At 36.9% G+C, this 13,826-nt stretch overlaps 1 protein-coding gene across 2 annotated transcripts in view; it reads left to right on the top strand.

Moving 5' to 3' along the window:
* Positions 1-13,826, top strand: part of LOC127945120 (plexin-A2-like) — a 174,777-nt gene that overhangs the window by 28,530 nt on the left and 132,421 nt on the right. For both annotated transcript variants that reach the window (XM_052541700.1, XM_052541699.1), the window contains exon 3: positions 6,983-7,165. In XM_052541700.1, coding sequence (XP_052397660.1) covers positions 6,983-7,165 — 183 coding nt within the window. The remainder of the gene's footprint in view (positions 1-6,982; positions 7,166-13,826) is intronic.

The raw sequence follows: 13,826 nt of genomic DNA on the forward strand, positions 1-13,826 counted from the left end.
AAAAAAATAATAATATAATAAAAAATAAATAGATGCAACTGAACAAATTTCAGATACAGAAATTGAAATGGTTTTAAAATAGAACCGGATCTCGATACCCAACTTTCGTCATTGATTGTTTTGCATCTGTTTGAGTGAAATTTAAGAGAGAGCCTTAATGACAAACTATTGCTATTTGGTTTCCTCCGGGGTATCCTTTATTAGCTTCAGTAAATTTGCCATTAGCATGATATCAGAGGTGATTGTCACTCTGATGAAAACATTATTGAGTGTCTGAGCAGGGTGGTCTTCATAGTAGCAGACTCCACTCTGTCCCCATTAAGGACCCTAGAGGATCCCCTGTCTGACCCCAGATGGGCCGTCAGTGGCTTATGATGTTAGCCTGCCCTACTCCATGTTTTTCTAGGCCTCATTAAAAACATTGCACCAGAAACCTCCTGCGCCTTCCCTTTTGGTACTAGAGGAATGTCAGGATTGACTAAGGAGGAGGTCTGAGATATTAAAATATGAATATATATGTTCTGTAAACACTCCTCAGTCAATGCCCTTCAATAAATATATGGCATTTTGCAGGTTGATCTTTAACGATTAGCATAGCGAAGTCTGTGAGCCCACACACAAAAAAAAAATGGTAAATGGACTGCTTTTATATAGCGCTTTCAACAGACCACATGGCCATCCAAAGCGCTTTACAATTTGCCTCACATTCACCCATTCACACACCCATTCACACACCGACGGCGGTGTCTGCCATACAAGGCGCCATCCAGCTCGTCAGGAGCAGCTGGGGTTAGGTGTCTTGCTCAAGGACACCTCGACACTTGGTCAGTTGGAGCCGGGGGTTCGAACCACCAACCTTCCGGTTTGTAGACAACATACATGAACCACTGAGCCACTGCCGCCCCCCAAGCACCTCACAATTCTCCATCCTCTTGCTGCCACCAAGCTTTTTTTAAACTCCCTTTTCATGACCAGTAGGAGTATGAAAATATTTTTACAGAAAAATAATCCTACTTAGACATTTTCATTTGCTATTAGAGCTTGTTTTACCTAAAAAAAATACTGTTAGAAATCCCCTACCGTGATGTTTTTGTTTAATTTCCTGTCAGATATTTCAGGCTATTTTTACTGGAAACATGGTCCTTCAGCTGCAGTGTCTCTGCTGAATCACAGAGAAAGTGGAACTTAGAGACACACAGGGTGATGGGAAGAGAAGTCATAAGCCAAGAAGGCTGAATGAAAGATTTATCAAAGAGCCCAGCTTGCGCCTGTCTTCCTGCCTGCCCAACCTGCTCACTGCTTCACATGCAGCCCTTTGATGCTATTCAGTCATTCAGCCAGTGTTATGATTCATCAGGCTGCCTGATCAAGCCTATCGCAGTGCTAGTTTGAGAACTGATCTAAGGAGGACATTCTGTTGATAAGGTGGCCTCCAAAGTGGCGACCCTTGTCCAGATTTGTGTATGGGTCAATAACCCCATACCTGAAACAGCAGTCATAGGAAACAGGTTTTGGTGATGAGCATAAGCGTTGCCAATGTGAATATCTAATCAGGCCCTTTGGATAGGTTTGACGCTTGGCACTGAAGGTTAAAAAGCTCACACTCAGGCCCTGTTTACACTAGTGCGTTTTAGTTTTAAAACGCATAACCTTAGCTATGGTTATGCCTATCGTTTAAACTACTCTGCATTTCCATGTTCGAAAACAGAGACTTTTGAAAACGCTGCTGACCCCGTTTTAATTTGAAAACTTTGGGGTTGTGTTTCAGTGTAAATGGACGAAAACAGAGACTTTTGAAAATGATGGCATGGTTGCGTATCTTGTGACCGTGTAATGTATCATGCCTCTGTCAAGTATGTGGCTGTATTTCTTTTGGCATGACTCGCAATAGACATTTTCGGCCGTCTTGTAATCATTAGTTACTTTGAGTAACAATTGCACCTGATCATCTGTCCACACAAAGACGTCCTTGCTTTTCCTCGCCATCATGCTCATTGTTGAACCTGCCAGTGACTAGCAACTGACTTCTTGTTTACACTTTTACACAGGACTCTGAACCGGTTGAAGGAACGAAAACGAAAACTGGAAACGAATGAAATTTTGACAGGAACTGAAACAAAATCTAATTTTATAGTTACGAACAGAATCGAAAATTTTAAATGACCATTAACCGGTTAATAATGTTAATTTATCATTCCATTCAATTTTTGAAATTTGCTTTGAACCAATCACGAATTCCAGCAATGCACCGTCCTGGGGGCTGGACTGATACCAAATTGGGCCTGATGACGCAGTCCAAAAGGGCCTATTTTTTCTCTGTGTTGGTGCATGTGCATTCGTCACTCAAGTGCCAGCATGGTTAGCCTTTCCTGCCCAACTGAGGACTGAAGCCCTCCTTTGATTATTCCCAACTTTGAGAAGCTCCCCTCGCTGGAGGCAGTGGACACCATTATGCACAGATAGATGTGCAACCTAATTTCGACATTTGGAAAGATAGATAACTGTAAGATAACAGTTTAAGTTAACTGTATCAGCTAATTTTGACCGATTAATAATCAGTTTAAACGGTTTAAAAAGTAATTTATTTATTTTGCATTGAATTTGAAATTTTATTGTTGAGGATAACCCCTTGAGATGAAGCATCTCGTTTTCAAGGGGGTCCTCGAGACAACATAGAAATAATACAGCACATATACATTCATACACACAAAAGCTCTCCCTCATCCCACCTCATCCGCCCCTCATACATATAAATATGGAATGACAGTACAAGGATAGGACATATGTATCTTAAATATGTATACATTCGCACACCTAAACCCATAATCACATTTAAAGAAATAATAAAGAGAAAAAAAAAAAAAAAAACGTCAAAAATGAGGAAAACATTTACAGCAACAATTTGCTTGCAGGTAAACAAAAAGAGATGTTTTGAAGGAACACAGGGAAGTAATTGATCTTAGAGACCCTGGCAGACTATTCCATTCTGAAGGGGCTTTAAATTTAAATGCACGTCTACCACTCTCCTTGAGAATATTGGGCACAGTAAAGAAGAAATATTCAGTATGTCTTAATCTATAGCTGGGTCTATAGGGAATTAAGTATTCCTTTAGGTAAGAAGGATAATCATAATGCACACATTTAAAAATGACCTGATACCAGTGATACTGTCTTCTGGCCTTTAGTGACAATAATTTCAGTGAGTCATACATTTCACAGTGATGAGTAGTAAATGGGCATCTTAGCACAAATCTACATATATTATTGAAAATAACATTCAATACTTTCAAGTTTATTTCTGAGGTGTTTTGATAGACAACATCCGCATAGTCTAGTATGGGAAATATTAACTGCGACACAATTCGTAACCTAATCCTTTGAGTAAAACAGTTAATAGAGCGAAACAATATTCGCAAGTTACAATTAATCTTTTTTACAACAGAATTGATATGACATCTAAAAGAGAGTTGTGAGTCAAGCCATATGCCCAAATATTTAAGTTCATCAACTTGTAATAGTTGAGTATCGTCTAAAAATCTGAGTGACAAATTGTTAACTTGATTCTGTGTAGCTGATCTGGTGGGGAAGAGTATACTATATGACTTTTTTTTATTCAATAAGAGATGGTTAAATTGGAACCAAAGTTGAATAGTATTAAAGTTAGTTTGCAGTGAGGATTGAATCTTAGAAACAGACTTATTGGATGTATAAATCACTGTGTCATCTGCATATAGATGAATACAACAGTCTGAGCAAGTTAGAGGAAGGTCATTAATAAACAAAGAAAATAAGAGAGGCCCTAATGAGGAGCCTTGAGGAACACCTTTCTCCATTATTAAGGACTGCGATACACATCCATTAACATAAACACAGTAAATGATCTAAATATTAAAAAAATGTTGCTGCATGGTTAAAATACGCTATGTGTATATATATATATATATATATATATATATATATATATATATATATATATATATATATATATATATATATATATATATATATATATATATAAGAAAGAAAAAACATACGTTTTGCAGACACAAAATGTTTACAAACATTAGGCTATAATAAACACTGTAAACATATCTAGGCTATTTTTATAATCATTTGGTATTCAAATAAATCGCAAATACGGAAACATTTGATTTTGTGTCGAATGAGAGACCCAACGTTGGTTTGAGTTTCGCTTTAGCCTAAATTAATTTGTTTTGGTTTGTCTTTAATATTGCTATAGCTTATTATTTTTGTAATTCTTGTTCTTTTTTAAATAAAGTTAATTGAAAGGGTTTGTTGTGGAGTGAGGGGGACTAAAATAGCCTAGCAGAGCTTCTCAAATTTCCCGGAAGCTGAACAGTTTTCATTTGCTATATTAACCTCAAAATAATTTTTAGAATGAAATTTGGAGTCCGACTTTCGGACGCATGTACAGCGTTACTTATTATACAGTAAGTATTATTATATATTCTTTGCACTGTGACGTTACTGACTAGGTATGTTAATTTTGCTTATTTTCCTAACCAACACTCCTTAACCGATTATTAACCGTTTACCGACAAGATTATTTTAAATAATAATTATTGAAAGTACAAACACTATATAATAAGTCATATTTTAGTCAAAAGGGCCAACTGTTTTTGAGGAACAGATTTGAAAATCTCTAAGGCAATTATTTTTGGATTGAAAAATAAAAGAAAACCTGACGAAGAAGGGCTGTAATGAGATTTTCAGAGTATGAGGCATTTACATCCCTGCTTTATTGCTGTCCCCCCGTTTTTGAAGGGCTGGGAGGCAGTAAAGATTTTATTTTGTGAGACTGTGGTCCGGCAGGCTGATATTAAAGGGCTGTGGAGAGTTGAGGACAAGCAGTGCTGCGTTCAGCATCATGATCGAGCGCACAGTATCCATCTCTCTTACTCTACATGGCACTTTGAGGCCAGTGTCAGTCACAAACTCCGATGACCTAAATCTAAACACCACTGAGTGTTGTAACTCGCCACCCAAACTCAAATGGGAAATGATAGTGAGTCATGCATGCATGTGACATGAAAAATTGACCATAGACCCTCCCATTTGATTGTAGATTTTTATAAGCTTCAATCTCTTGTGGTGTGTATGTGTGTGTCTGTGAGAGAGGAGGAGATGCACGGGAGAGCAATAGAAGGCAAGCGAGGGGAAAATATGGGTGTTTCTTTTGGCCCTGTGGACACACATTTCACACTCTGACTAGTTTGTCTACTAACAGTGTCCAAAAGTGGATAGACATGGAGAACCAGATGATTCTGTACATTTTCCACCACATCTTTAATGCTGTTTACGCGGGCTTCTGTATTGAAAATTACATTTGTCAAATCAAATTAAATAAATAAATAATAATAAGGTTGACTATCTTTGCTTGCTAAGACTAATAGCTAGTATAATATGTATCAAAAATACAAACAATAACTTTTTTAGCTTGTTGCTTAATTTGACAAAATTATAACTTAATCGAAAATATACACACTTAAATATTGTGGTAAGATGGAAAGTCTGCGTCTGAAGTGTAGCAGAAGTAAAGTCGTGGTAAAACGTTTTTTAAAGAAAAACAAAGGAAAAAATGTTGCAATTTGGTAGTTTTTATAAAATAAAAAATAAAAGATTTGCAACATAAAAGTGCCCAAACTAATAGAAACACCTTGTCCTTGACTAGCTTATTTAGATCAGAATTAGAGACTGTGTACTTATGGAAATGATGGTTTTGTCCCTGGTCTCATCTGTATAGGTGTTGTTTTCGGCTGGTGTGGTGTGTAAGTGCGTGTGAATGTGCTTTCGTTCCCAGCCGGGGTAAGCTACACTATTCTTATAGCACAGGGTAATGAGGCAGTCAGGGAGCCTGGCAGGATTCACCAGAGCAGAGCGGGAACATGTCTGCCCAGCTGCTCCGAAAACCAAGTATCTGATTGGGGAAACCACACTCAATTGTCCTGACACAGTCTCCCCTCAGAAACTGAACAAGAGTCCATGTTCTCTGGCCTTCACTGCAAATGCAAACTACCAGCTGGTTGGGCATCACTTGATATAGTGTGATACACTAGTAAAAATGAATCCCACAGTCACTGAAAACAAAAGTATAGGGGCTGTTGGATTCTTAAAATATTTATTAAAGAAGTACCTTATGCTCACCAAGATTTACAGTAACAAACAGTTTTTACAGTTTCAATGAAAAACCATAAAAAAATACATTTTAGAATGTAATTTACTGTATTCTTTTAATGTAAAGCTGAATTTTCAGCAGCCATTACTCCAGTCTTCTGTGTCATGTGATCCTTCTGAAATCATTCTGCTGTTTGCTGATTTGCTGCCCATGAAAGATATTTGGATGTTTATTATCAAAGTAATAAAAGAACAGCATTTATTTGAATTTATTACTGTAACTTTTAATAATTTTAATGTATTCTTGCAACAAAAAAAAAAAGAAAAACACACACAAACATATATATATATATATATATATATATATATATATATATATATATATATATATATATATATATATATATATATATATATAATATTAGTAGTATTTTTACAGTAATTCCAAATACTGTACCTATATAGTTTTTTTTTTTGATAGACAGTATGTAGACAGTACAAAATATAAATAATGATAAAAGTTAGTCAGACAGTATTTTTGTGAGAGCGGTTGTAAAAATCCATAATTTTGTCTAAACAGTTTTTAATGTTATTTATTTATTTGCCCTACAAATGGTGCAAATTAACCTTTAGTGTTCCCTGTTCCATTCTTTACCCTCACTTGACATCAAAACAACCATCTGACGTTGGATCGGTTAATGTGATTTGCTTACAAAGTGCTTCCCTGTATTAAAACCAGTGCAGCCTTTCACCCTCTAACTGATGTCTGTGTAAACAACCGAACCGCCCTTGACTTTTAGATTCAAAGCAAGCTGCTGACTCTCGTTTGACCTTTCTCCTCCTGTAGCCCGTCCCTATTGATGACTCCTTCTGCGGTTTGGACATCAACCAGCCCCTTGGTGGCTCTCAGCTGGTGACTGGACACACACTTTATACGGAAAGCCGTGATCGCATGACCTCGGTGACCTCCTACATCTATAATGGCTACTGTGTGGCTTTTGTTGGCACCAAGAGTGGACGACTGAAAAAGGTGAGTCTTGTCGCAGGACGTTGAGCTGAGAATCTGAGATGTGTACGGAGTTAGACATGTTTGAGTTAAATGGAGAAGTTGTAGACCTCTCACCTCATGTATAGGCAAACATTTTTTTTATCGCAAACGGTGTGTCATGTTAGTTATTAATGGTGTCTTCTGGAGCACTGCTCTGAACTGCTCTACTGGCCTCATTTAAAAGTAGAGATGGAAAAGAGGGAACCAGAAACTTTTTGAATAAATATTTCATACTTTTTTCGTAGGATTCTTCTGGTTCTGTTCACTTTCCTGACCATAATGGGCAGCTTAAAGCGACCTCAGGGGTTCCTGTCTGCCTCCCTAGTCTATTAATTTTAATAGAATGTCTTCTCAGCCAAACCCATGGAAAGGATGTTAGACAGAAGAGCCAGACACTCTTAGGGTTATCATATGCATAATTATAATCTCTTTCATATAAAGGGCATAACATGTGAAAATGTGGTGTTAAATGCACCTTTTTGGTTGGTAATGGCAGCAGTAGACAAGAAACCATTACTCTACTTCTATTATTTATGTTATTATAGTATTTATTCATATTTTGAATTATCTTTATATATTTTTTTTATATTTACATTTTAATTTTAGTTTCAGTACTTGTAAGTTTTGACTTTTTAATTTTTTTTATATTTCTTAAAATCTTTATATTTATTTCAGTTTTAGTTTTAGTAATTTTAGTACTTAAACTTTTATTTTATTTTATTTTATTTATTTATTTATTTTGCCAAAGCAACACTTCACTTCTATAAAATAATAATAATAATAATAATAATAATAATTCAGCTTTATTTTAATTACTGATACGGATTTGCTAAATATTTTGGTTAATCTAATAAGTGTTTTGAGTGAGTAATAAGAAAGCCTCTATTTTGATTTCATGTTGACTCTGCAGATCTGTTTGTGTGGTTCAAAATGTTTGCCCTTTGTTGAGCATCCAGTTCATTAAGTGTTGACATGTTAGCATGTGGCTAATGGAACTGCTGTGGTTAGTAGCAAGACAAGACTACTTGCAATAGGCATTTATGAAAATGACAAGGGGTCCGTCAACTGCCTTTGGGACTCCCTTTTCGGGCACGAGAGCGTTGAGTGACAGTCCAGGCCCTGTTAGACGAGTAGAAACAGGCATGTCCTCACCCCACAGCAGCTGCAGGAGACGCCAAAGAGATGAAGACAGAGAGAGACCTGCTCTACAAACATTGGTTTTGTCCCTGGTTCCCACCTGCCCCCCTACAAACACACACAAATAACAGCTGCCTTCCCAGACGCAAGGGAGAACGGACAATGTCAAAGTGTCAAACCGAGTGTTTGTTTCATGCCGGTAGAACAGCAGAGTCCAAATTGTGTTTTGTGCCTTGATTAATTCATTTAATTGAATCAGCACTGCAATCAGGAAGTGGCATCGGAGGCATTCGCTCTCTCTGTAATCCTCTTGTTTTAGTGGCTTATTAATTAATATTATTTTTTTTCTCCTCGCGGTTGGTGAAATTAAATTAGGCCAACAGCGCTCTGCTCTTAGAAGTGCTGCCGTGGCATGTTTTTCTAGCCTCAAGCTTGCTGGGATTCTCATATCGCCGCCCTAGTGGCCAGAAGGGAGAATGAAACATACAGAAATGGTGGAATTGAGTGTCTTGTGATAGTCCCTGCAAACCCTGAGAATTCAGTCACATCTGCATAAGGCGTAACAGTGTCGAGGATGAGGATGAGATGGCCTTACGAGAGCTTGTGTGTTTTGGAAAGGTTAGGGAGCTATCACAGGCCCAAAAAGTGTATCTCTTGGAGAATACACAGACGAGCCTTGAGAGCTCAGGATGCTGGGATTTGTGAAATACTTTGTTTTGTGTCCATGAGCCTTTTCCCCTGCTGTGCAACTCTGTGTATCTGGCTTTTGTGTTCCAGCTAGGGCTGGAAAGTCATTTGGATATTTATTGAACGTTCACCATATGTCCTCTTTGAGTTTGTTGGTGATATAAAATTTAACAGCATCATGGATATTGCAGTGATTTTTATTTGGCCACAAAGTTTCCTAAGGACCATGCAGTTTTGTTTTGAAATGTTTGAAAAGATGTTTTAATTCACTGATTTCTGAAGCAAAACTGGCACTGGAGCTTGATAGTTCCATTCATTTCAATGAATCACCTATCCATTTAATCAAACAAACCACTCATTCAATCGATTGCTTGTGTCTCCTTCTGGCATTTTTTACATATTATATGTCATTCAAATACTTATGTAGGTAAATATGAATCTAATGTAATTAACTTTTAATTACTATGTATTATACTGGTGCATATAAAATGTTTAAATATTTAATAATATATAATAAATAAGCAATTTATTTAAATATAACACATTTAAAAACACCTTTTTTTATCTAAAAAATATAATTTTATCATTTAGTATAAAAAAATAATGTGGAAAAATATATATTTTTTTAACCAGATTTTTTTATGTATTCTACCTGCAAGAAGAGGTTGATGGAATGAGAGAAAGAGGGAGAAAGTGTAGCACAGCAGCAGTGAAAGAAGGGAAGAGACTGATGAAATGTGAAATTTAGCTCAGCTAAAGAAACCGGGCTTGTACTGCTGCCTGTAATTGGATTGGCTCCTTTCCCAAAGAGCAAACCCACCACTCTCTGTTGCCACTTTCTCTTTTTCTCTCCCTCCCTCTTGCTCGCTCTCACACACATACACCAATTCCCCATTCAATCGACACGGTTCCCTGCCGTACCCTCCCTCGCTCCAAGCAGAAGTTCCATGCTGGTTCTCTCTCTCTCTCTCTCTCTCTCTCTCTCTCTCTTTATACTGTATGTATATCCTGGTAAAGCAGATACTGATGACCCTTGCAGCATTGGCTCTTGTAGCTGGACACACACGTTGCTGAAAAAGCCCTTTGAATGAATTAATGAAAGCAGACCCAGGGTGCTATTGTCCACATTCCACCAGGCTGCTGCACGTTAAACAGTTCCAACATTAGTCATTCCAACAAGGAGTCACACTCCTTTTCTGTAGCTGTTTTAGGGTGAATGAAATATTGGAGCGTGTTGAATATAAGCAACATTAACAGCCATCCACTGGGCTCCGAAATTGATTAATAGCACGCAAGATTCTGAAAACTCCATAATCACTTTGGTCAGTACAGAAAACAATGTTTATTTAAATGTAATAACTGATGCATGAAAAAGTATGATGTTCAGTATTGTAAATTAATACTAATTCATACTAAAGCATATTTTTTTTTTACATGCTATAAGTGAAATTGAGCATTAAAATGTTATAATGTAAAGTAGAAAAAGATAACACTTTTTTTTTTTCTTGTTTTTTTTTTTTTTTGTTTGTTTTTTTATATGGGCTTTAAAGGGGTCGGCCTAATTGGAAACCGAATGGCAAAAAAAAAAAAAAAAAAAAATTGGTATTACCATATGATATTATAGTAGAAAATTTATATATATATATATATATATATATATATATATATATATATATATATATATATATATATATATATTTGCTTTATTCATTTTTCCATTTTATTTTTGGGAGATATTTAATATATTATTATTATTTAATTTTTTAGATGTACATTGATATGAATATGAAAATTATTAATATATGATACCATTGCTATGCTGTTGTATCATCTAGTATTTTTCATTTTTATTTTATTTAAGCTGGACATGTATTATAGTATTTTATTATTATTTCATTTCATTTTATGATGTAGGCACCGCTATATTATGGCGATATTACTCTCAGAAAATGTAGGAGCGTTGTGTGTTATAGGCTCTTGACCTTACCCTGGTGGCAGTGCCCTCTGAGCTGACGGGTGGCAGAGCAGCGATACCATTCACCTCAGCAGGATTTTGGCAGATAAGGGTGGCAAGGACAGCAGAATGCAAATCAGTGGCATTCAACGTCCCATTCAGCCATTTTATCTAGAGGTCATGATAGCATTTGATTTTAGTAAGCGTGTGAACTTATATTCAGAGGGAAAACATGCACTTCTACCGATACTTAACATTTATATTCAAATTGTCTTTTTTGTAAGCAGAACAAGATCAGCCGTATTCTCTATTGAAAATATCAGCCTCTGTTAGCAGTATTGCGTCAGATTAATTATAGGACATGAAGTTAAGTTTATTTTGTGTTTTAAGTGCAAATCTCAAGGGAGAGTGCGGGCTCCCTGAGAGGAGGGGGAATACGTTAGGAGCGATCAACCCCAGAGGGTTGCTTTTCTCTTTGATATTGCTAAATTTGACATGCTAAAATTAGATCTTTAAAGTTAGCCCACTGGGAGATTAGTGCTGATTTGAGATGGTCACACAATCTGTACGACATGAATCCAATCAGAGCGCAGGCATCGTGAACTGGGAGACTGCAGGAAATGGTGTGACTCAGGTTTACTGAAATAAATAAATAAAGTCATTTGAAAAGAGCACCTGAACTAATTATACGCACACCCATTAGACAGGAGTTTGCATGACTTACATGCTATTCCGTCTGTTTCCTCCAATATTTGTAGATGCATTTTGTCCATAGAAATGCGTTATTCGGTGCTGTAATTTGATGTGACCAGCTGCAGTTGTACGTGCACTGTGGGCGGACCTGAAAATTTTAATTATCGATAATAATCTATTTTATCGATTAGTTGTCGCAGCCCATTTTAAGGTGGCTTCCTTCTGGCAGGCATTTAAGGCCGTAATTGGACAAATGTCACATTGAACTGGTTAAGTGAGTTTCTGGGCACCCATCCCACTGACATCATTGCCGACATGGTGGATGTGTTGAGGACTGGAGCAGGGACGCAGCGGTGATCTGCAGCTGAATGCGGCACATGAAAGGAGCAGCAGTTTAGTGGACTGACACGCAGCTGTGTCCGCTAGCTAGCTCAACCTCCATCGCTGCTCTCTCAGAAACACCCTTACTTTGTTCCGAGCATCCCTTGTGGTCTAAGATGGTGTTTGATGTGCTGGGAAACAGCCGGGTGGTGGCTTTAGCATGTTTAGCTTTCCCAGTCTGTAGCCTCCTGATTCCACAATGTCGTCCCTTAGATTTGGTCCGTAATGAGCCGTGGCTGAAGACGTGCTTTATTGTCTCGGTTGCACAGCAGGAAAGAGTGTTGGAAATGTTCTCCAGCATGTCCGTCTCTTGAGAATACAAATAAAACCAGCACATATGCTCACTGAAATGCAACGGTATGCATTTTTAAAGATCCCATGAAATGGCTTGACACAGTTTTCTTTTCTATGCTGACATAGTTAATTTCATTGACTTTCATTGCACATCGCAGCTGGGAAGCATGACTTATTTGCTTTGCAAGGTGAATATCTGTTTAACAATGATATTTGGAGGACACTAGCATATAGATTTCTCAAAACTGTTGTTCTGTGAGATTTCTCAGGCGACAACCAGTCAAGTCGGGTTCAGGTTGGTCCTACCGATTTCTTCACGCTGACCAACAGAAAGCTGCTTGGTTTGAAAGTGACTTCTGTGTGAACTCGACGCTATTGAAAATGAACCTGTTTTCCCACAAGATTTTTCTGAAATTTCGCCAATGTGAATGTATCTTAACACACATGGACTAAAAGCCACAAAATTCATAAAAATCACTTTCCTCTCTCTCCAGATGTTTGTACTGCTCTTTTCTTAGAGAGATTGGCAGAGATCATTTTTTACTTTAGCAGAAACAAAAATGAGTCATTTAGAAACAGGTTGTCAGCAGCAAAAACCCTTACTAGAGTTTGCCCCGCTAAGCAAAACTTGCTCAGCAGTTATGTGTTAATTTTTTTAATTTTTTTTTAAGGTGAAGGGAGCATCCGGCAAATCGGTTTTCATACTGGTGGAAGTTTCTCGACATACTGCAACACTACAACAAATTATGCTGATGTGCAGCAACACAAATTGGTGTATCTGCAGTGTTGTTTGCTAAGGTTATACTTTTCTCCTGCAGTTTCATAATTACTTAAACTGAGTGCTTTTTGTAAAAGCCAAGCTTTTTCTTGTTTTAATTCCATTTTTAGTGTGGTCTGATATTATCCTTGATTTTCTGGTTCCAGAGTATTTTAGATAAAAAAAGGCCATTGATTACAATACAGTATCTACTGCCATATACAAATAGCCGGGAGATGCATTTGTTTAAATGTTCCTCTTGGTTTCAGTGTTGTAAGGAAGCTTCAATTATATTGAACACAAATTAGCAAAACAATAGAACATGCGTTTCAATCATCATAACAATTTCTATACACATCAATGATGAATCAATCTCATCCCTCCGCCTTTAATTTCATGTTGAATTAGCATCAGTCTGCCTGTAAACTGAATGCTTTATCTTTTTCCATCTGTCTCACTTTCACTATACATTTTCCACATCATACAGTTGATGTCCGATGACTTTGAAAAGTTTTTTTTTTCTTATATTATGAAAATTAAAATTTAAAATGTGTGTGTATATATTATTTTATTAATATATGTGTATATATATCATATATCAAGACTCTGTTCTGCAGCCTGTTTGTGAAAAGGGGCTGTTACATCAAATTTTTAACATGTATGGTCTGAGTACAAGTGTACTATTTTCAGACATTTTGTAGTCTTAAAAGCAGTTTTACCAGCAGATGCTTCCTGATAGC

Source organism: Carassius gibelio, chromosome A23 (genome assembly GCF_023724105.1).
Source record: "Carassius gibelio isolate Cgi1373 ecotype wild population from Czech Republic chromosome A23, carGib1.2-hapl.c, whole genome shotgun sequence".
NCBI lineage: Eukaryota > Metazoa > Chordata > Actinopteri > Cypriniformes > Cyprinidae > Carassius > Carassius gibelio.